Raw genomic sequence first — 24323 nt, 5'->3', positions numbered from 1 at the left:
AAGCGTTAACTCAAGAACCAAACACATTGATGTGAAGTTCCACTTTCTCAGGGATCTTCAGGAACAGGGATTCCTTGAGTTACTTTATTGCCCAAACGAGGATATGATAGCGGATATCCTTACAAAGCCTCTGACAGCTGAAAGACACTCATGTCTTACAAAGAAGATGCATTTAACAGACTAAGCCTTAGCTGTTGAGAAGGGGTGTTGGAGAAATTCAACAGAACTGCAGCTTAGTCTAAATAAGAACTGACTGCAATTTATATTCTGGACACTAGATGTCGCTGCTGATGATGTCTCTACAGTGATGTCTATGGTTATCTCTCTATGGGCCTGATTCACAAAGCGGTGCTAACAGTTAGCACCGTGGTGAAAAGCCCTTTATCACACCTAAACTCACTTTAGGCATGATAAGTTTAGGTGTGATAAGTTTAGGTGTGATAAGTTTAGACATGATAAGTTTAGGTGTGATAAGTTTAGGCATGATAAGTTTAAGCACCAACTGCGTTAGCACCGCAGTGCACAGCTGATCAAAAGTTTTGCGCTAGCAAAGTCTGGTGCACTTCGCATAGAGTTTAATGGTGCTGCTATGCGTGCGGGACTTTGCATGCTATCTACACTTATCTAAACTTAGCATGCCTAAACTTATCACACCTAAACTTATCACACCTAAACTTATCACACCTAAACTGGCTTTTCACCAGCGTGGTGCAATGGTTATCACGCCTAAAGTCTCTAACTGGGTTAGCACCGCTTTGTGAATCGAGCCCTATGTTTCTTTTAGGTGTGTCCAGTGCTTCCTGTGTGTGTTCACCGAGTGTGTTTTAGCCTGTCACCGTGTTAGATGATCTTGCTGTATGTTGCTGAATCCAAGTTTAAGTAAAACCAAGTTCCTGTTACTACTTCTTGTCTGGACTGCAGTGCTTCATTATGGCCCATACTCACGGGCAGCATTTGCGGCCTGTCGCCAGCACACGTGAGCGTGTGGGCGACAGGCCCGCGACAGCTCCTCACCAGGTCCCTCCGTGTACACACGCGGAAGAGGGACCAGCGGCGTGACGGAAGCTGTCGCCGACGTTCCTCCTCCCCCCCGCCGGAAGCTCCATAGACTTCAGTGGAGGTTGCTGTCGCTAGTCCGCGTACTCACGCGGACTAGCAACAGTTGCGGCGGAGTTGCGGCGGCGACTGTCGCCAGGCGATTGACCACGCCAATCGCCTGGTGACATCAGCGACGGGCGACGGTTCGGGGTGCGCGCCCGTGCAACGCCGCATACTCACGGGCGACCTGTCGCCGCAACACGCGCGCGCCGTGTGTTGCGGCGACAATTGTAGCCCGTGAGTATGGGCCATTAGATCCAGTAATCAAGCGCAACTCTAACAAATCCACCCCTACTGATTTGTCTGTGAGCCAGATGTAGCCATCAAAGGAGCCACATCTGGCTCCTGAGCCAAAGGTTCCCTACCCCTGCCTTACAGGTGGATCTGTACTGCTGTGGGTTGTTGGTCACTGTTTATGCTGAATAACAACAAATCCACAGGCCTCTACAAAGCAAACATCACCTTTATTAAAACAATTAGCATAAACTATGAAAACACCCTATTCCCCCATAAACAAGGGCATCAAAACAGTGGGACTTCACACAGCCAGCTGTGATGCATACAAACACTCATTCATACCAGTGATAAGCGAAAATGCAAATATTATTTTCGCTGAATTTTCGCTGAAATAAGTACAATTTTCGCTTCGACAAGCGAAAATTCGCCCAAATGTTTTAGCGTTTTTATTTTCGCCTAATGTCCGTGATTTTCGCGGTAAATTGCAAAGCCCCCTTACAAGCTAGAATCACCAAATTAGCATAGTATGTTAAGGAGAACAGTGGGTATAAGGGGAAAAAATAAGTTTTCAAAAAGACCTTATAGGTTTGGAGAAAATCAATTTTAAAGTTACGATAGGAAAAAAATATTATTATTTTTTTTAATGTTAACCACTTGAGGACCACAGTCTTTTCGCCCCTTAAGGACCAGAGCCTTTTTTTCCATTCAGACCACTGCAGCTTTCACGGTTTATTACTCGGTCATACAACCTACCACCTAAATGAATTTTACCTCCTTTTCTTGTCACTAATACAGCTTTCTTTTAATGCTATTTGATTGCTGCTGCGAGTTTTAGTTTTTATTATATTCATCAAAAAAGACATGAATTTTGTCAAAAAAATGACTTTTTTAACTTTCTGTGCTGACATTTTTTCAAATAAAGTAAAATTTCCTATACATTTGAGCGCGAAAGTTATTCTGCTACATGTCTTTGATAAAAAAAAAAACATTCAGTGTATATTTATTGGATTGGGTATAAATACCCCCCAAATGACCCCGTTTTTGGAAAGAAGACACCCCAAAGTATTCAGTGAGAGGCATGGTGAGTTCATAGAAGATTTTATTTTTTGTCACAAGTTAGCGGAAAATGACACTTTGTGACCAAAAAAAAAAAAAAAAAAAAAAGTTTCCATTTCTTCTAACTTGCGACAAAAAAAAAAATGAAATCTGCCACGGACTCACCATGCCCCTCTCTGAATACCTTGAAGTGTCTACTTTCCAAAATGGGGTCATTTGTGGGGTGTGTTCACTGTCCTGGCATTTTGGGGGGTGCCTAATTGTAAGCACCCCTGTAAAGCCTAAAGATGCTCATTGGATTTTGGGCCCCTTAGTGCAGTTAGGCTGCATAAAAGTGCCACACATGTGGTATTGCCATACTCAGTAGAAGTAGTATAATGTGTTTTGTGGTGTATTTTTACACATAACCATGCTGGGTGGGAGAAATAATTCTGTAAATGACACATTTTTGATTTTTTTTTAAACACAATTGTCCATTTACAGAGAGATTTCTCCCACCCAGCATGGGTATGTGTAAAAATACACCCCAAAACACATTATACTACTTCTCCTGAGTACGGCGATACCACATGTGTGGCACTTTTTTGCAGTTGCTTGGCAGCCCTGCTGGTCTATTTGGCTGCAGTAGTATTTCAATCAAACTAGAAACAAGCATGCAGCTAATCTTGTCAGAAATCTGACACAAATATCAGAAACACCCAGTGGCGTCCCTACCATGGGGCGGCCAGGAGCGCTCCGCTCCGGGTGTCAGCTCCAGGGGGGGTGTCATCAAGGCCTCCCCAGAAGCCTTGATGACACAGGAGGGGAAGCAGCGCTGAAGGAGGGGTGGCAGCGTCGGCGGGGAGGGGGGAAATACCCCCCCACATCTCCCTCACCTGGGTCCCCTCCTTCGGCGCTTCCCCTCCACGGGCGCCGGCAACGGGCACTGACAGGGCGGCTGATAGCCGCCCTCAGTTTACCCGAGCAGGGCTACGGGAAGATGGCCGCTGAAGCCCGCACTGGAGACAAAAATAGACGGCAAGATGGCCGCCGACGCCATCTTGCCGTCTATTTTTGTCTCCAGTGCGGGCTTCGGTGGCCATCTTCCCGTAGCCCTGCACTGATGACGCAGCAGGAGACGGCGCGGGACATTCAAGAGGAGCTGCGGAGGCTGCCTGGGATTCGGAAGAGAGGTTTCATCTGCAGGTAAGTGAATGGGTTTTTTTTCTTTTACAGGTGCACCGGCCCGGCCACCCACCGCTGCTGCCCACCTACCCACCGCTGCTGCCCACCACCTACCCACCACTGCTGCCCACCTACCCACCAGGCTACCCACCGCTGCTGCCCACCTACCCACCGCTGCTGCCCACCTACCCACCAGGCTACCCACCGCTGCTGCCCACCTACCCACCGCTGCTGCCCACCTACCCACCGCTGCTGCCCACCTACCCACCAGGCTACCCACCGCTGCTGCCCACCTACCCACCGCTGCTGCCCACCTACCCACCAGGCTACCCACCGCTGCTGCCCACCTGCCCACCGCTGCTGCCCACCTGCCCACCACTGCTAGCAGGCTACCCACCACTGCTGCCCACCTACCCACCACTGCTGCCCACCTACCCACCGCTGCTGCCCACCTACCCACCACTGCTGCCCACCTACCCACCAGGCTACCCAGCAGGCTACCCACCGCTGCTGCCCACCTACCCACCACTGCTGCCCACCTACCCACCACTGCTGCCCACCTACCCACCACTGCTGCCCACCTACCCACCAGGCTACCCAGCAGGCTGCCCACCTACCCACCAGGCTACCTAGCAGGCTGCCCACCTACCCACCACTGCTGCCCACCTACCCACCACTGCTACCCAGCAGGCTGCCCACCTACCCACCAGGCTACCCAGCAGGCTGCCCACCTACCCACCACTGCTGCCCACCTACCCACCACTGCTACCCAGCAGGCTGCCCACCTACCCACCACTGCTACCCAGCAGGCTGCCCACCTACCCACCACTGCTGCCCCCCTACCCACCAGGCTACCCACCATGCTACCCACCTACCCACCACTGCTGCCCACCTACCCACCAGGCTACTCAGCAGGCTGCCCACCTACCCACCACTGCTGCCCCCCTACCCACCACTGCTACCCAGCAGGCTGCCCACCTACCCACTAGGCAATCAGGCTGCTCACCCTTAACCACCTACCCACCAGGCTATCAGCTTGCCAACACTCAAATCTGCTACCGATATTGTGTATTTTGTGGTCAGATCTGCTACCGACATTGTGTATTTTGTGGTCAGATTAACTGCCGACATTGTGTATTTTGTGGTCAGTTTAACTACCGTCATTGTGTATTTTGTGGTCAGTTTAACTACCGTCATTGTGTATTTTGTGGTCAGTTTAACTACCGTCGTGTATTTTGTGGTCAGTTTAACTACCGTCATTGTGTATTTTGTGGTCAGTTTAACTACCGATATTGTGTATTTTGTGGTGAAATCTGGTGCTGACATTGTGTATGTTCTGGTCAAATCTACCGCAAGATTGAATGATTTTTTTCTGGTCAAATCTGCCGACATGATTGAATGTATTTTCTTGTGAAATCTGCTCACATAACGTGTAATGTCTGGTGAAATGTTCTCGCATTACGTGTATTTTATGTTGAAAGCTTCTGACATTTTGTGTATTTTCTGGAGAAAAGCTGCGCAATGATGTGAATTTTCTGGAGAAAGGTTGACTAAAACTTGGTTTAAATTAGCTCTGCCCCATCCGGTCATAGCCACGCCCATTTTTCGCCGCGGCGCGCGAAGCAGGTGGTGAACCGTGGGTGGGGGGTGTCTTTCAATACCTAGCACCGGGTGTCAAATGCCCTAGGTACGCCACTGGAAACACCTGATCTGCTGCGTGCTTGTTCAGGGTCTATGGCTAAAAGTATTAATGGTAGAGGATCAGCAAGATAGCCAGGGAACTGGTATTGCTTAAAAGTAAAAAAAAACATGGCAGCTTTAAAGGTCAACTGTAGCAAGATGAATATGAAAGCTGTCATATTTATTTCCTTTGAAACAATACCAGATGCCTGGCTATCTTGCTAATCCTTTGCCTCTAAGGGCTCATTCACACTTGAAAGCGCAAAACGCAGGCGCTTACCACCAGCGTTTTGCGTGAGTGATTTTTCAGAGGGAAAATCTCTGAACACTGCGGCGATTTTTCCGTGATCGATTTTAGCGCTTCTATAGCACTGAAACGCAATCGCTGGGAAATCGGCTGAAAATGGTGCAGGCGACGCATTCGCGAAAATCGCCCAAGTAAGAACGGGCCCATAGGGTTTTACTACAATAGCACTTTTAAAAAGCGATAGCGTTTGAGCGTTTTGCCGAAATCGCGGCAAAACGCTCTAGTGTGAATAGGCCCTAATACTTTTAGCCATAGATCAGGTGTTTCTGACATTATTTTCAGATCTGACAAGATTAGCTGCATGCAAGTTTCTGGTTTGATTCAGACACTACTGCAGCCACATTGATCTGCAGCACAGCCAAGCAACTGGTATTGCTTAAATGGAAATAAATATGGCAGCCTCCATATACCTCTCACTACAGTTCTCCTTTGAAAAAGACTTTTGTTTTAGAAAACAACTACAATCCAGCCTACTGTAGCTTGTATTTGTGGAAATTTTCAAACTACAAACACACAGTAGACTGCAAATAGATGAGCAGTAGCTAGCCGTGGCGTAGCTAAGGAGCTGTGGGCCCCAATGCAAGTATTGCATTGGGACCCCCCAAGCTCTCTATACATAACAATTGATACGCCACACCAAAACCAACCAAGGACAACCACAGTGTCAGAAGTGCAAGAAAGGGATGGGAAACAGTGTATTCATGATCACTGCTATTCTAATCATCTATAGAAGTGAATATTATCAGCATACAGGGCCGGTTCAAGTAACAATTGGGCCCCAGGGCAAAATTAGCCTGGGGGCCCCCCAACAGACACCTCCCGACCAAAAAGCGTCATTAGAGGCCCTTTGTTGCAGCCAAATTTCCCTCCTGGGCCCCTGAGCTGGCTGCGGACCCTTCCCCCAATAACCTCCCAACTCAACAGACTCTGCAGAGTCCCTGGGGAGCAACAGTTAACATGGGGAGGGACAACTTGGGGGCCCCTACAGGCTCTGGGGCCATTGCCTATTTTTTCCTATGGTAGCTCCGGCCCTGTCAGCATAGGACCAATAAAAAGCTAATACTGTGGTTGAAGGTGGGCCCCTCGGAGCCCCTCTAGCACAAAGGGCACTGATGCAGTGGCTACCTATGAAACCCCTATTGCTATGCCCGTGGTAGCTAGCTAAGCTCTTTCTACTCCTATCACATCCACTAACTCTTCCCAACAGAGGCTGGTGTGTCCGAGAGCTAGTCTTCTCAGGGGGCTGTGTGTTGTCTGATTGGTTGTAGTTATATGGTTCCTGGGTCAATTCTGCAGCTAAGAATCATGGGAAACCTAATATGTGGAGAGAAGACATTATTTCCTATCAATTTTCGAATTTTCATGCTAAGCACATGTTGAATATAGCAGCTATTTCCAAAATTTAGTATTTGGGTGAAAATATGGCACTTTCCCTTTAAATTTCGCTATTGGGCGAAAATGCAAAAATGTAAGCTAATTTTCGCGAACATTCAGCGAAAACGGGATTTTCGATGCGAAAATGACTGGCGAAAATTCGCAAGCAACACTGTTTCATACCAAACACTAGCACACCTGAGAAGGCTGGCCAACCGCATATACAGTTCTGACTCTGACCTCGGGGTCGGCGTTCCCGCTGATGCAGGAACATTAACACATACGTTTTTACGCGTTAGTGGTTCAATGCGTAAAATTTACGCATCGAACCACTAACGCGTAAAAATGTTTGTGTTAATGTCCCTGCACCAGCGAGAATGCGTAAAAATGTACGCAATGCGGCTCGCTGACTCCGAGGTCGGCAAAAACTAAACTAGCTGACGGAGGGGGACCAGAGCAGCAGTGAGTGACTACGACAGCACAGGATGGCTGCATGGAGCTGGTAGAAGCCCCATGTAAGTGAAACTCATTTTTTTTTTTTTGCGTGATAACTCCTTTAAGGAAAAGAGGATGCAAACTAGAGATACCCCAGGTAACTTTAGAGGATTTATCGCTAATTTTTCTCTTTTATGTACTGTTCCGGCAGAGGTGTATCTAAGGTATGTCAGCAGGCATGGCTTATGCTATGGGTTTCAGATTATTCAGGGCACAGTGCTTGTTATAATTGATGCAAACCTTTAGGCTAATTTCACACATGGAGCCTGATTCACTAAACCGTGATAACTCAAATATCACACCTTATCAAAGATAAGTGGTGTGGTGCGTACTCCTGCACGCACCACACCACCCAACACCCCCGTCATCACTTTCAGCAAGTCTCAGCTTACCGCCTGGGAAGCACATTCTGCCTTACACCCCAAGGACTGGCATCTGTACAACTCTGTGTGGAGCCATGCTCTAATGATCGCAGGCTCCACCCATAGCCCTGGGGCGAGACAGCGCAGGAGGGGGTGCCGAGCAGGAGCTCGAGTCAGACTTCAAAGGAAAGGTCTGAGGTCATCCATCCCCTCAGTCCTCCTTGGAAATGTCCGCTCCCTCCCAAACAAACTAGATGAATTCAATCTTCTCAGTGACAAGAGGGGGCTCAGCAGTCACACACCAATCCTCTGCTTCACGGAAACGTGGCTCCACGACGGCATCCCGGACAATGCCCTCCAACTCCCAGGCTTCAATCTTATCCGGGCTGACCGCGACACCGCCCTCACCGGAAAAAAGAAGGGAGGCGGCATCTGCTTTTAAATCAGCTCACTATGGAGTCCCTCCAGTTCTGTGCTCGCCAAGAAATGCTCGCCAAATCTCGAACTTCTGTTGATCAACTGCAGACCCTCATACTCACCTAGGGAGTTCTCTTCCCTCGTACTTGCAGGGACATATATACCACCAGACGCTGACATCAAACAAGCCCTGAGCGACCTCAGTGACACCATCACACAGTGGGAGGTGTCCTTCCCAGACGCGCTGTTCATTGTCATGGGGGATTTCAACAGGGCCAACCTTCGTAAGGAGCTCCCGCGCTATCATCAGCATGTTGACTGCCCTACCAGGAATCTGAACACCCTGGACCACTGCTACACAGTCCTGAGAAACGCATACAAAGCAGTTCCGCTTGCAGCACTTGGCTCCTCGGACCACAGCCTCATCCTCCTGTTTCCAGCCTACAAACGGAAACTGGAGACAGCGAAACTAGTCCGGAGATCAACTAAAGTGTGGTCAAGCGAGACAAAGCTCCAACTTCAGGCCTGCTTCGACAGCACTGACTGGAGGGCTCTGGAAGCACCAGATCTGGATGAGTGGGCCACCAATGTCGCCTCATACATCGCATTCTGTGAAGACTCCTGCATTCCAACCAAGACTTTCAAGGTCTACCCGAACAATAAACCGTGGTTCTCAAACAAACTTCGGCAACTGCGGAGACGCAAAGAAACAGCGCACAAGTCAGGCAACCTGGACGAGTATAGAGCAGCGAGGAACAACCTTAACAGGGAACTCAGGGCAGCCAAGAAAGAATACTCTGAGAAGCTGAGGCAAAATCTTAGCTCAAACGATCCACGAGCCGTCTGGAAGGAACTCAAGTCTGCCACCAATTATAAGCCCCCCCCCCTCAGCACGCCACACCAAGCATCAAGCTAGCCGAAGAGCTCAGTGCCTTCTACTGCAGGTTCGAGAACCAACCAGAACCAGCGGGGCCCCCAACACCTTACGCCCCCCCCCCCCCCCCGCAGATGCTGAGGGAGAATCGAGCCCACCTCCGCCGAGGGCAAGTGAGGCCGAGGTCAGGCGTCTTCTGGCCTCACTCAACCCTAGGAAAGCCCCTGGCCCGGATGGGGTGTCACCAGCATGCCTAAAAGCTTGCTCGCAACAGTTAGCCCCTGTCCTCTCCTCCATCTATGCCAAGTCCCTACAGGAGGGCAGAGTCCCCAAATGCTTCAAGAGGTCCACAATCATCCCTGTCCCCAAGAAGCAGGGCATATCCGACCTAAATAACTACAGACCTGTGGCCCTCACCTCGGTCATCATGAAGACCTTAGAAAAGGCAGTCCTGTCCGAACTCAAGAACTCCACGCTACCCCGACTGGACCCGTACCAGTTCGCGTACAGAGCAAACAGGTCCACAGACGATGCCATCAACATCTGCCTTGAGCTCATCAGTGATCACCTGGATAAACGTGACTCATACGCCAGAATTCTCCTACTCGACTTCAGTTCGGCATTTAATACAATCTGCCCTCGCATCCTACAGAACAACCTGGAGGCACTTGACGTTCACTCGACCCTACGCCACTGGATCACGGACTTTCTGACCAACAGATCACAGGTCATCAAGCTGGGCAATATCTCCTCCCAAGAAAGGTCTACCAACACAGGTGCCCCACAGGGCTGCGTTCTGTCGCCAATTCTGTTTCCCCTCTACACTAACAATTGCAGATCCACAGCAGACTCGGCCAAGGTCGTCAAATTCGCTGACGACACCACCATCATCGGTCTGGTGACCAAAAATGACGAGCACGACTATCGTCAGCAGGTCGACAGAATTTGCCGGTGGTGCAAAGAAAACAGGCTGGTCCTTAACACAGCCAAAACCGTGGAGATGGTTATTGACTTCAGGAAGTGGGCGCCCACCCCACTCCCAATCTTCATTGATGGCACCGAGGTGGAAAAGGTATCTAGTGTCCGCCTCCTTGGTACGCAGATCTCCAGTGACCTGTGCTGGAAGACGCACACGAGCACCACACAGAGGAAGGCCCAACAAAGACTCTTCTTCCTTCGCCAACTGAGGAAGTTTGGGATGGCACAGGAGCTTATGGCAAACTTTTACTCTGCCACTATAGAATCCGTCATCTGCACCTCTATCCTGGTGTGGTATGCTGGATCCTCAAAACAGGGACAAATACAAGCTTCAGAGGGTTATCAGGTCGGCGGAGAGAATCATTGGGAAACCACTCCCTTCGCTTGACCTTCTCTACAACTCCAGACTGCGCTCCAGAGCACAAAGGATCGCAAACGACCGCTCACACCCAGGTCACCATTATTTTAATGTGCTCCCATCCGGCAGAAGGCTACAGACCATTTCCACCAAGACAGCTAGGCATATGAACTCCTTTTTCCCTGCTGCCGCTAGACTCTTGAATTCCATTCACTGGCTCCCCCCCTCAGGCCAGTAGTCTGATCATATTGTTCCAACGATATGAAGTGATAGGTCACCCACTGACTGTGTTTTTGGTTTTTCTGCCACCATTGCTCCCCCTTCTTAAAGCTACACCTAGTTACTGTAAAATTTACTGCACTCTTTTGGGTTTATCTGTAAGTGCGTCATCCACCCACTGTTGGGGGTTGGTTGTCATGGTTGTCTTTTAATGTCTGTGTTGTTGCCTTTTGTATCGCTACTGTTGCCTTGTTGTTGCTGAGTTCTCTGTTTGTGCCGAACCCAATTCCAGGCATGTCCCAGTCATCCTTGGCGAAATAAATCAGAATTCTGATTCTGATTCTGATATCACACCTTATCAAAGTTAACACGCCTTATCACAATAGCATAGCAAGCGCTACGGACTTATGCTTGCTATTTGGCAAAAGCACTCGTCCATCCCTTAGCCCCTGTGGGTTCGTAGTGCTCGCTATGCTACTCTGATAAGGTGTGTTAACTTTCATAAGGTGTGATATATTTGATAAGGTGTGATATCTTTGATAAGGTGTGATATTTGAGTTATCACAGTTTAGTGAAAGTCCCTGGTGTGGTGCGATTGTCATAATCACTTATTTCACACACCCTGCAACAGCGCAGACAAGGTGATTTGTGTAGCCCCGCTTAGTGACATGCTAACTGCTGGATGGGAGGAACGTCACTGAAATCTGAACGATTGGTGCATGCGCACCGCACATCTAAATAGATTGTTGCAGTGCCATTGACAATGCACTGCAGAGTCTGCATTGCCTCTGCGTCGTTCAAAGTACTTCCATCGCACCATGGGTAGTGTGGCCAGTCTTATAGGGACCAATGGCCACTGTGATAGGAAGCCTACTGCAACACAACGTGTGAATTGTGAAAGGAGCCTCAAAGTCTGCCAACCTCAGGGAGAAGTTTGTAGTACGTTGTGTGTGTTTTCTGAGTGAAGAGGGAGAAGGAAGCTGCTGACATAATGCACCCGCACACTGCTCGCCTCCTTCAAAGCTCTCCTGATCTCTGACCTTCTGGGAGTGCTGGCTGTAGTAATGGTGTGAACAGTATAGCGTAACCGTGTGTCTTCAAGCTTTCATGCTCATTCCTTGCTGAAAGTTCCCAACTATGCCTAGATTCACTGCTGCAGAACAGCCTCAGATCTTAATGGCCCCTGGGAAGGGGAGAGCGGAACTGTCACTGGTTTCATCCTCTTGACTTCTCCTATTATCCATTCACTAAGGAGATAGCTTCCAGGTGTTGTGTGACTGAGGCTAACACAGGCTGAGTGCTGATGGGAAGATAGAGCAAGAGGTTTTATCTTTTACTGGGATCTGTCATAAGGTGGCTGTCTGTTACTGAGGTCTGTGATGAGTTGCTGCCTGTCAGAATGTCATGATGATCTGGTCTTTCATTGGCATATGCTGCCTAATTGTCAGGGTCACCTGGTGTTCCTGTGGGAGCAGCGGCATTGGGCACTTGGGTTGTCTTGCAGGCTCCAGTTGCTGGTACTTCTGGGCTCCGGCTGGCGTGATCGCGTGTTTTTTCTGCGTCTCCAGCCGTGGGTTGGTACTTGCGGCTGGGGGCGTATAAGGAAATGGGCAGCGCGGCGTTGGGCTCTGTGCGCCTGTGCACAGAGATCGGCGGTCACATATACGCATGCACGCACAGAAATTAGCCTTGCTATAAAAGGCAGACCTACCCAACACACTGTGCTGATATGTCTGTCAGCTAGTGTGGTGAAATAAGACCCTAGCAGTGTGCCCTCCTGTTCTGATTGCTCGTCGTTACTGACCCGGCTTGTTCCTGACCATCCTTGATCTGCTTCCCCTGGTGTTTTACTTCTGCTTGTTCCTGGATTTACCTTTCTGCCGCCTGCCCCGACCCGGATTGTCTTTAACTACGCTTGCTTTCCGCCCAGGGGCAAATGCAGGATTTTTAGGGGGGGGGGGGGGATTTCTGAAAGGTCCAGAAGTAAATACAGAAAGAACACTCTAGGGACAGTGTGACAGGTAAAAGTACAGGCACCGGGGGGTACATAATACATTTTGAGGGACAACGGCCGGGGTATACGTCGTGTCTATCATTCGTGGTTATCGCATGCCGTGATTATCGCACCTGACAACCACACCTGACAACCGAGATTGATACATTCAACTAATTTCCACCGAAAATTTTTATCCGATAATATCAAAACGGTTGGCCGATTGGCTGTCAAGTCAACAGATGTATTGCCTCTTTAATTCCCCAAAGCTCATTTCCCCCCTCCCCCCTACTTATGTCCTCCCCTTCGCCACCATCTCTACTAATCCCTCACTGTGGAAGATGGCAGTGCTATATAAATAATAAATAATAATAATTTGCCTCACCAGGATTGCACTTTTATTTAGCTTTCCTGTATGGCAAGAAGACACAGACACCCAGCACTAGGGGAAGAGGGAAACAAAGGGGAATGAGGGAGGGTTGGTGCACACCAAGAGTGCTAGAGTGCTTCTGAGCGTTTTTCAAATCGACAGTGATTTGAAAAGCGCTTGGCTAATGTTACCCTATGAAGGTGTTCTCACAGCAGCGTTGTGATTTTTTCAAAATCACAAACACACTGCATGTAGCATTTTTTTGAGCGATTCATTCAAAAATAGCTCTGAAAATCTCTTCACAAAATCGCGGTCACAAATTGCAAGCTCTGCATCATGCTGTGTATATTTACCAGCAGTGGCGTAGCTAAGGAACTATAGTCCCCGGTGCAAGTTTATCAAATTATATACTACTGACACGCTAAATCACTTCAATAATTTATTGATATCTCCAAAAAATAAAAATAAAACACATGAATCCACATTAATAACCATGCACACTCATACATTCATACCATAGAGAGGCCTCTCTAATCTTTATAAAAATGAATCCAATGTTGGATATATCTTCCTAAAAATACCCCCTAAAAAATGCAGTAATTAACCATCAACCTTAATCTTCATTGGCAAAAAGTGCTCAGCTCCAGACATATATAGCAGAATGTCACTTATGCTAATATCTGCACGTATCCCCATTATAGCAGTTCAATCAGTGCCAGATAATAGTTCTATAGTCAAAACTCACGGTTCCCCCTTGATGAATACACTGCCTCCTCAACGGGTCCGCTTAGGATCTTAATTGGCTAATACCTCCGCTCCGCTTCAACTCCCAAACAGCTCTGTATGACTGACTCCTGGGAGTTTCAATCTGCGTGCCGCTCTCCAGACTAGCGTCTTCGTACAGCATACGTCACTTCCGCTTGTAAGTAACAAAAGTCCGCTCGCTGTACTCCACGTCTCACAGTCTTCCGCGTGCACTATTCTCAGGTGACGTCACCACTCTAGGTTGCTGGAACTCTGCTGGCGGCTGTTGCGCGCTCACAGTACGCCGCTTCCAGGACCTATGCAGATTATTGTTAGGCTCTTGAAACACTTGAATTTACACCTCTATGCGTTTCTGTCGATAATCGTCGGCCTTCTTCAGGAGGATTCAAAGTTGCAGGGGCGGTTTGATCCTTCCATTTTTATATTCATCTGACTATAGTTGCTGCCCACCCATCCGGTGCAAGTTTACATGGGGCCCCCCCAAGCACTCTATACATAACAATTGATACGGCGCACCAAAATCTGCCAAGGATTTCCACAGTGTCAGAGGTGCAAATAGGGGATGGGAAACAGTTTGGTAATGATTACGATTATTTAAAGCATCTATAGAAGTGATTATTACCAGCACAGGGCCAATAAAAAGCTAATATTGTGCTTGAGGGAGGGCCCCTTCTGACCTAAGGGCCCCGATGTGGTTGCTACCTCTGCAACCCCTATTGCTACGCCACTGTTTACCAGCTTGCCTGCCCTCTAATTGCAGCTAGCCTAGTGTTTCACATTGCCAGCCCTAAATCACTGAATGAAAGGCGGCCTGGAGGGAGATTGCCCCCTTCCCCCCTGGCCAGTCCAGGCCTGGCATGGACACATCCAGCCAGCACTAGGGGAAGGGGGAAAACAAGGGAGAATGAGGGAGGAGTGGAGAGACTGAGATAGAGCAGAGAGCGTATCTGTATTGCAGTCCCATATCACACAGAGGCTACTTTCCTGTAATGTGTCTCCTGTCCCTGCCAGCCTCTCACACAAGCTGCAGGCAGCCCTCCTGAAGTTTAGGTACTGTCAAACACTTTTCAACCTGTGAAATACCTTATGTAGCTGTTTCACATGCAGTCTTTACAATAGTCAAAGAGCTGAGTTTTTCCCATAGACCCTGCAGGAGGCAAGCCTCTGTATATTTACCAGCTTGCCTGCTTCAGCGATTTCAGGGATTTTTTTTATAGGTACAGGAATCTCAAGGGGGTATTCCAGACATCGGTGACCCCCGGCTAAATGCGCCAGTGTGCACCGACCCCAGCTAGTTTATCGTTCCTGAGCCTCTGCAGCCTGCCCCGACCCGAACTGTCTCTTGCTGCACTTGTCTTCTGCCTGCATCAATCTCGGCCTGTTATCATATCTTATCGTACCGCCTGCCTTGATCCCGTAATCTTTGATTACAACTACTACCTTCATAGATCTATGGAACCTCCATATTGCGGTGTCACCTGTTCTCCGAACTACTATTAGGGGACCATGGAGTGCAACCTGGTGGGCACAAGGCACCAAAGATCATCGTCCCTTGTGGGGCATGCTGGTGAAGACCCGTGGTCACTTAGGCTCTGTGCTCTAAGGGTTACTCTCACCTCAGTGGGACAGTCAATGGAGCACCACCATTACACTAATTATGTGAAAAGCCACCCTAGTTGTTCTTTGAGGCCGGTTTTACACTTGTTTTTTTGCAGTGCAATGCTCCTGCCGCATCCCAACGCAACACAAAAAACTACAAACATATGACCCTGCGGTAGTGTGGGCCGACAGGGTCATATGCATAGCGCTGCCCTCTGCTCAGCGATGTACTGCCTGCTGGCCAGTAAGTACATCACTAAGATTCCCATCATTACACTATCTGCATTGCCTGTAGACTTTCATTGCCCCAAGCACCATACATTAAGTGCAGTGCTTGCGATAACGCCCTTCAGGTTGTGCGTCGGGATTGGACACATCCGGCGCATCGCGAGGCAATGCGTAAGTGGGAATGGCCCTATTCAATTGCATTGCCGTTGTGTCACCCTGCAGTAAAACAGGGTAATGCAATGCAAACTTGCAATGCAATACAATGCTGCCTAATTGCTTTATGGGAAATGTAAGCTGACCCCTTTCAGTGCTTGCCATAGGCACTGTTTTCCCTACATACACCTATGTGCGCAGAGTATTTTTGTATACTGAACCTTGTTGGGTGAATGCAAAGTTGTCTTTGATTTTTAAAAAACTTGGTGAAACAGGGTAATACAATGCACAATTGCAATGCAATACAATGCAAAGTTGTCTTTGATTTTAACCCTAAACACTGACTGGTGTTTTATAACCCTTCTGTGGCTCAGTGCTTACTTATCACTCATTCCCCCTACTATACTGTGCTCTATATCTTCAAGTCCCATGGAAGGTGTCTTTCAAGATCATCCTGTAAGTCTACTCCTGGACCTTCCCCCGACTCCTCCTGGGTACCGGAGGTTTGCATGAATATCTTGCCCTTGACATTGGACAGGGATGCTTTGCAAGGGGATGTGGATTTCTGCCTCCCTCTTGCAGACAGTACGTCTTGATGAATCATGTAGTCTGGTATCGTTACGGTGGTCTGTTCTAGGGAATAGTGGGTTAAGTATTTGGAGCAGGAAGAGAGTAATGATGTTTTCATGCTTAACCATCTTAGCGGTATGGACGAGCTGAGCTCGTCCATCACCGCCGATGGCTGCCGCTCAGGCCCTGCTGGGCCGATTTTGTTCAAATAAAAAGCAGCACACGCAGCCGGCACTTTGCCAGCCGCGTGTGCTGCCCGATCGCCGCCGCTCTGCGGTGATCCGCCGCGAGCAGCGGCGAAAGAGGGTCCCCCCAGCCGCCTGAGCCCTGCGCAGCCGGAACAAATAGTTCCGGCCAGCGCTAAGGGCTGGATCGGAGGCGGCTGACGTCAGGACGTCGGCTGACGTCCATGACGTCACTCCGCTCATCGCCATGGCGACAGGAGAAGCCAAACACGGAAGGCTGCTCATTGCGGCCTTCCGTGTTACTTTTGGCCGCCGGAGGCGATCAGAAGAACGCCTCCGGAGCGCCATCTAGTGGGCTTTCATGCAGCCAACTTTCAGTTGGCTCTATGACATAGTTTTTTTTTTATTTAAAAAAAACCCTCCCGCAGCCGCCCTGGCGATCTTAATAGAACGCCAGGGTGGTTAAAAAAATTATTATTATTATTAGCAGTTATCCACAACTACACTGAAGATCAAAGAATGATTTTTTTCCCCCAAAAAAGTCCATTTGTCTCTTGTGATTCGAGCCCCCAATCAAGTCAATGGAGCTTTATTGGATCCCTTGGTTGCTACCATAAAAACTAGACTGTCCCTTCATTAATATGATGGACTTGAGTTTGTGATTGGAGCATGCACAGCTGGGACAATAATCTAGTGGCTATTGCAAAGATACAGAATGCCTCAGTCTCCTTTGTACCCTCTGCCTCATATATCTCAGTTCTTTTCGTACCTGCACAAATCCAATGAATAAGCCCCTTTACTTAAAGTGTACCTGAAGGGAAAAAAGTGCTTGGTGGTACTTACCTCGGGAGGGGGAAGTCTCTGGATCCCAAATAGGCTTCACACATCCTCCTCAGAAGAGAAGATCCAGTGCTGGCTTCCCCGAAAATCCCTTGTCAGCGCTTTTGAGGAGCCTTGCGCAGGCACAGTATCATAAATAGCCGAGCCCAATAGGGTCCGTTCTACTGCACAATTGCGAGCCATCTGTGCCTGTGCAGTAGAGTGGTCACAAGAGCACAAGTGGCAAGCTGCTAATGCACCTGTGCACAGTGGGGATTGTAAATATTATTGTTGGTCTGTGTTCAAGTGCTGCCAGCGCTGGATCGGGCTAGTGGAAGGAGACTGGGGAAGCATCATTAGGATCCAGAGACTTACCCCTCCCGAGGTAACTATCTATTTTTTTATTTTTCTAAGTTACAGGTTTACTTTAACTCATATTTCCATCCAACTTATGCTACAATTAACTAGCATACATTTGCTGGTAATATAAATTGTAGATAATAGATAAATTCTTACTTGAATGTCCAGCAGTCCATCATGATATCATACATTTCTTTAGGGCACTCTGCTGGACATGAGAGGCGCTCATTCTTCTTAATAAATTCAATGACTTCGTTCCCCTTTAGTTTCTGAAACACAAAGATATGTTGAATGTCTAGAATAGTGTTCTGAATGAATGACTGTTCTGTCTGAAAAAAATGTATGCCTCTTTTTCACACATAGACTGAAGGTGGTGAGATCAGCGGCTGTCAGCTGCTGTCATCTGTGATGAGTGCAGCCGTAGCCATGTTTAGATGCCACATGTCCGTTTTTTTTGCCGCCAGGAAACACTACAGTGTTTCAAATGCTGACAAATGCTGACACGTGGGCTAACAATGGTGCCATTCAGCTGCTTCTACTTGCAGCCAAAGGCTTGTCCCCAGCAGCTGAACTGCCCAATTAGCACACAGTTTAGCCTATCGTGTAAATGCAGCCTCAATCTGTTAATCCATTTTGCAATGCTAGACCTTACCTTGTATGGTTTCTGTCCATAGCTGAATGCTTCCCACATGGTTACTCCGTAGCTCCATACATCGCTACGACTAGAAAATTTATGGTAAAGTATACACTCTGGAGCATACCATTTCAAAGGCCACTTTCCACCTGATCGAGCCTGCAAGTGTAAAGTAATAATTATAGGGAGCCAAAAGAGACATGAAGCATAATGAAATGAACATGTGTACATTTAATACTTAGAACCCTCCTGTGTTATTTTTTTATAAGTTACTGTAAAGGTTAAGAAATGCTATAAAGCCAAAGTTCCCTCTGACACTTGATAGAATTACCAGTACATCCTAATAAAGCTGGGTTAGCCCAGCAAAACAGGGCGGTCCTAGTTTGGTCATGTATGTACAGCAACACTAAGGGCCATATGCAATTTAAGTGACTGGAAACTCATAATGTGCAAGCTTCTTCTAATCTGACATTGCTCATGATTTACCAGCAAATTCAATTGCTGGCTTCACCCAGAGCAATGTCCAAGCATAAATTCAGGCAATAGAAGCTATTCACCTGAGCGATACTCCTGTAACCCTTGCGATGAGGAGCAAAGTATTTGTGCCGTGGAGCTGTTCTTCAGACATTGCTTGCTTATCAAGTCGAAATTTCATTAAAATGTTTGCTTGTCATGCAAAGCACTCTTAGGTTGCTTTCACAGTGGGACGTTACAGGCGCACGTTAGAGCAGCCTGTAACACAGCCCAACTCACAGCACTGAAAAATCAATGGGCTGTTCACAGTGCCCACGTTGTCTTGCGGTAAATGAAAGTGCAGCGTGCTGTGTGTTATACTCGTATGTGGCTGCGTTCGGATGTTTGCACATGCTCAGTACTGTTTTTGTTTTTATTTGCCTCATGCAACGTTTTTGTCTGATAGTAAAGTGGCTGGATAGTGTAATGGTTAAGGGCTCTGCCTCTGACATGGGAGACCAGGGATCGAATCTTGGCTCTGCCTGTTCAGTAAGCCAGCACCTATTCAGTAGGAGACCTTAGGCAAGTCTCCTGCCTATAGAGCGCGTCCTTGTGGCTGCAGCTCTGGCGCTTTGAGTCCGCCAGGAGAAAAGCGCGATATAAATGTTATTTGTCTTGTCTTGTCTATGCGTCAAAAAGTACGCATCATGGACGCATCAAGAGATGCATATCGCGGCTCTATATAACGTCCAACTTCAAAGCTCACATGCGTTGCGTTAGGGGCACGTTATGTGACCTTAACGTCGCATCTAACGCAACGTCCAAGTGTGAAAGAGCCCTTAAACCTTACTCGCAATGCAAGGTTTTACTGTATCTCCTGGTTGCCAACCTAATTTCGCCGCCTGCTGCTCTACACTCCGGGTCCTCCATACTTCCACACCGCACTCCTCTTCTTTTCTCCTCATCCAGGAGCCTGCGGTGTATGGGGTTGCAATGGCGGCCTGGTGCTATACACTCCGGGTCCTCTGCACTTCCACACCGCGCTCCTCTTCTGTTCTTCTCATCCAGGAGCCTGCGGTGTATGGGGTTGCAATGGCGGCCTGGTGCTATACACTCCAGGTCCTCTGCACTTCCACACCGCGCTCCTCTTCTGTTCTTCTCATCCTGGAGCTGGCGGTGTATGGGGTCGCAACGGCCGCCTGCTGCTATACACTCTGGGTCATCCGTATTTGTCCCGTACTTCTGCACTGTTACCCCAGCGGCACACGTGCACTGAGAGCGCTCATCAAGACATACATCGCCAGCTCCAGGGTGAGAAGACCAGAAGAAGAGCGCTTCGGCATCCACAGGACAGGAGCCAGGGGGAGAGGAGTGCGTCAGCAGGATCAGGTGCAGTAGGGAAGTGTTAGTTTAGTTTTAGGGTAGTGTTTGTACAGTGTAGTGTTGGTATAGTACAGTGTTGTGCTAGGGCAGCAGGGATTAGTGTACTTTAGCTGGTCACTGTAGCTTAGATAGAGTAGCTTAAAGACAGTTTGTGGGGGGCAAAAAGGTCATAAGATGCCCTTGCACTATAGACGTAATTAGGTTTAGTATTTTTCTTTTGTTTACTGATTTTTCCTTGATTTTTCCCCTCTAAACCTAGGAGTGTCTTATATTCTGAAAAGTACGGTAATTAAACATTGTCTGTACAGGTGTCTGCATGCAACTGCACAACATTTTATTTACTAACATTCAGTTCTCCTAAGTATGGTCTGCTGTAACTCCAAAAGTCCCAAATCCAGGAAAGAGAATATTGAATATGGTAGTAAGATTGTTAGAGCCACTGTTTGGATCTTTATTGCTGCCTTGTCTCATTTACTCTCTCCGGGACTATCAGTTTTCATATTAACCTGCTTGGCGGTATGATTATTTCCAGATTTTTTTTTTACAAAAGCGCTGCAATTTTTTCACAAGCTTTCAGACCCCCAAAATCATACCACCTGATAGATCTGCGACAGCCCTGCACATTCCACTCCTCCAATGGATCCAACTCTGGATTACTGCTCTGAGCTGCAGATTTCCGACCCGAGCCTGACTTGGGGTTACCGCTAAGGAGGTTAAAGCTACAAAGCTGCTAAAGGACAGGAAGTGAGGGAAAGTCTAATTTAATGGGGACACAGATGGCAATAAAATCCTACAAAAATTCTAACTGCTTTTAGCACTTTCCAGTTTCCACACTATCCAGTAAGTAAAAACCTGAACCTTGAATTCATAAATCCAGGTAAGGTTTTCATGATCATTTGTGTTCGATGGTCTCTAACACTGGAGAATATTAGTAAAAATCAGGTCCACTGTTCAGCATTTGGAAGCATACAAGGGAAAGATATATGTTAGAAACCACCTTTTGCTCCGGCACCAGCAAACTCATCAGTAAGAGTTGCAAACACGACTCATAACAGCAAGCAGGAGATAGACTTTCTTAGGCGTCTTCAAAGTTTGATGGAGTTTATTAAGTCAACAGATATACAGATACTCATCTCTACATGTCTTTACATCTTAGCGAAGCAATCGTTCTTTAAGTCCATTTGCGTTACAAGCTCTTGACTAACATTCCCAATAAATGCAAGAGACGGCACACAAATGGCTGCAATGATTTTGCTGTATTCGGAACAAGTGCACACTACATGTTTCGGATGTAAGGGGACTAAAGGGATCCCTTTTGTTACCAATTTAGGCAAAAATACCGAGTTGATTAAGCAGTCTATTCGCAGATTTTGGCCCCTGTTGAGCACAGATAAAGAGTTAGGGCCCATTTTTAAAGAGGAACCCGTGTTTGCTATCAGGAGGGGCAGAACAATCCAAGACAGTGTAAGACACACCGATACTGCCCCTATACGCAATGAGGTGAGCATGGGCAAAGAGGGGACACATCCGTGCCTCAATTGTAATGTATGTAATGGCATTATTAAAGGAGAAGCAGTTTGTCACCCACATACAGGACGCAAAATTAAGATTAAGGGGAGACACTACTGTTCCACACCCTGGGTGGTTTATGGGCTCAAATGCCCATGCGGGCTTATGTATGTGGGCGAGACCACTAGACCCGTTAGGACCAGGATACAGGAGCACAAAAGAGCCATTAGCAAATACGCTGAGGGCGAACGCAAAGGCTATGACACCTCAGTTGCGAGGCACTTTGCCGCTATGGGGCACGGTGCAGCGCAACTGAGATGGTGCGTTCTGGAATCCATGAATCCATCCAGCAGAGGAGGTGATATGGAAAAAAAGTTTAAAACAGAAGGAGTCCAGATGGATCCATAAGCTTGATGTGGTAGCCCCGAAAGGCATGAACGAGAGGTTGCCTCTCAAATGCTTTCTATAATGTTGGTTCAAAGCTGTATACACAGTTAAATCTACTGGTTCTAATATATATATGATGTGTGTTGCCTCTAATATGACGTGTACTTCTTTTATTGTTGCTGGTATTTACACATGTTATTGATTGCATGTCTTTTTTTTAGGTGGTCAGTGGCAGTCCATTGCAGGAAGTGCCTGGATTACGGTCAGTTTTGTTTTATTTTTTATGGGTAGCCGATCTGGAGTGCCCTATGACCGTGAAGATGTTGTTTATGTATGGACACTGAACAATGGGTTAAAGGGAATGGGCGGAGCCAAACAGTTTGGGTGTGGTGGATCGCCTTGAACATATATAATGCTGTTTGTATCTTCATTTGTTGTTATACACCTGAGGAAGGATGTAATATCCGTAACATGTAGTGTGCACTTGTTCCGAATACAGCAAAATCATTGCAGCCATTTGTGTGCCGTCTCTTGCATTTATTGGTAATTTTCCGAAGCCGCAGGAGCAATCCGGCTGAGACAGGGCACCGGCCAGTTACAGGTCCAGGGGACCCAACACACTAGTTCTCCAGGCATCTACTGTTGGTGGATTACAATTGGATTGCTCCAGCATGGAGAACAGTGGGGACAAGGACAGCGGCGAAGGTACCGGCACAGCCACGGCCGCAGCCACCATGCAACAAGCCCTCACCTTTGCATATGGTGAGGACGAGATACAGCGTATATTAGAAATGGTCACCATGGATGACTTTGAACCAGAGGTGGGAGCTAACAGCGACAGCATTAAAGATTCTCTATACCTGCTTAAGCGCAAGGAATTACAGTATTCGATGCACCAAGTGTTCCTGGTGGAATATGTTAAAAACAGAAGAATCCCCAGAGGTTACAGAGTGGGTCTGCACTCCACCTTACTTAATGATGACCAATTCTTTATACAAAAGTTTTTTTAAATTCTCAACAAATGCAGCATTGACGTGATGGTACTCACCATAGATCGTCTTCAAGTACATCTGTCAAAATTAAGGAACGATATCAGAGAGGCAGAAGAAAGCTTGAAAAGTCATGTGGATTCTGATGAATATACCGAAATGATTGAGGAGATGGACGACAACTTAAGTGCAGAAAGACGCACTATTGCAGCAAGAAAGCAATCCAAACTCAAAAGGGACGCTGACGACTACAGCGCTGGCCGCGTGTACACATGGAAGGATGAGCGGCGCAGAGTGAGAGGCGGTGAGCCACCGCACGCCGGACCATCAGCGGTGGATGCCGAGGGGAACCAAGTTGATGGTTCCTTGAGTGCAGTGTACCCGGGTGGACGGGGCAGCAGGGGCGCACTTCCGGGTCCCACAGGAAGAGGCAGCCGAAGACGCAGGGGCATGCGACCGAGAGGAAAGCCGCCTGGCGGCAGAGGGATTCCAAAACGCAGCCATAGGAACTGGGACACCGCCGACTCCATGACGGATTCCGACTCGCAGCAGGATTTTCAAGAGGCCCGCGTCCCCAGAGCAGGGGGCGCGTCAGGCGGGGTAGGACAACGTGGCGGCAACGCAGGTCCCAACAGCAGGAACCAGCAACTGCAGAGGGACAATTACGATCTACGGAAGAGGAATTGAGTGAGGTGAGCAATGTCATTAATATCTCTTCTCACGAACTTGATTCTGCTGAACTGTCAGTCTTAGAAAAGGGCCTAGGATTTGTACCTACTCACTGTGATTCATTGTTTGATTGGGAAGTCGATCTGTTCAAATTCACAAGGAGGCTCAGACTTAAGGCACATTTTAAAGATTCTCCTAGTAGCAATCCAGATGATAATAGTGCTACAAATAGAGTAACAAGGTATCTACAGAGATCTGACTGGACACCTGATGAGCAGTTTTCAGCTATTGATCTATTTGAAAAAACAGTGAAGCGGGAGATCAAACAAAAGTGGGATAGTAGTAAATATGTACATTCGAACCTCACTTATGTCCAAAAGCAGGCCCTGAAACGATTAAGTGATAACCCCAACATAATTATCACAAAGGCAGATAAGGGGGGAGCTACGGTAGTACAAGACCTACAAGATTATCTGCGAGAAGGGTTCCGCCAAGTGCAGAATGAATTACATTATGCGAAATGTGATGGAGATCCTACAAGCACAGTAAAGGATAAAGTGGACTGGTTGATAAGTTCCGCTGTGGAAGATGGTGTCATTGACAGGAGTACAGCAAGAGGTCTCACAGTGGATCATCCT

At 47.8% G+C, this 24323-nt stretch overlaps 1 protein-coding gene across 1 annotated transcript in view; it reads right to left on the bottom strand.

The window, feature by feature from the left end:
• Positions 1-24323, bottom strand: part of ZAP70 (zeta chain of T cell receptor associated protein kinase 70) — a 188315-nt gene that overhangs the window by 7558 nt on the left and 156434 nt on the right. Inside the window, exons 11-12 of the mRNA XM_068233768.1 lie at positions 18314-18454; positions 17818-17930 (exon numbers count right to left, since the gene is read on the bottom strand). Of these exons, the coding sequence (XP_068089869.1) occupies positions 17818-17930; positions 18314-18454 (254 nt within the window). The remainder of the gene's footprint in view (positions 1-17817; positions 17931-18313; positions 18455-24323) is intronic.

This window comes from Hyperolius riggenbachi, chromosome 1 (genome assembly GCF_040937935.1).
Source record: "Hyperolius riggenbachi isolate aHypRig1 chromosome 1, aHypRig1.pri, whole genome shotgun sequence".
Taxonomy (NCBI): domain Eukaryota; kingdom Metazoa; phylum Chordata; class Amphibia; order Anura; family Hyperoliidae; genus Hyperolius; species Hyperolius riggenbachi.
This window is presented reverse-complemented; position numbering and strand designations above follow the sequence as displayed.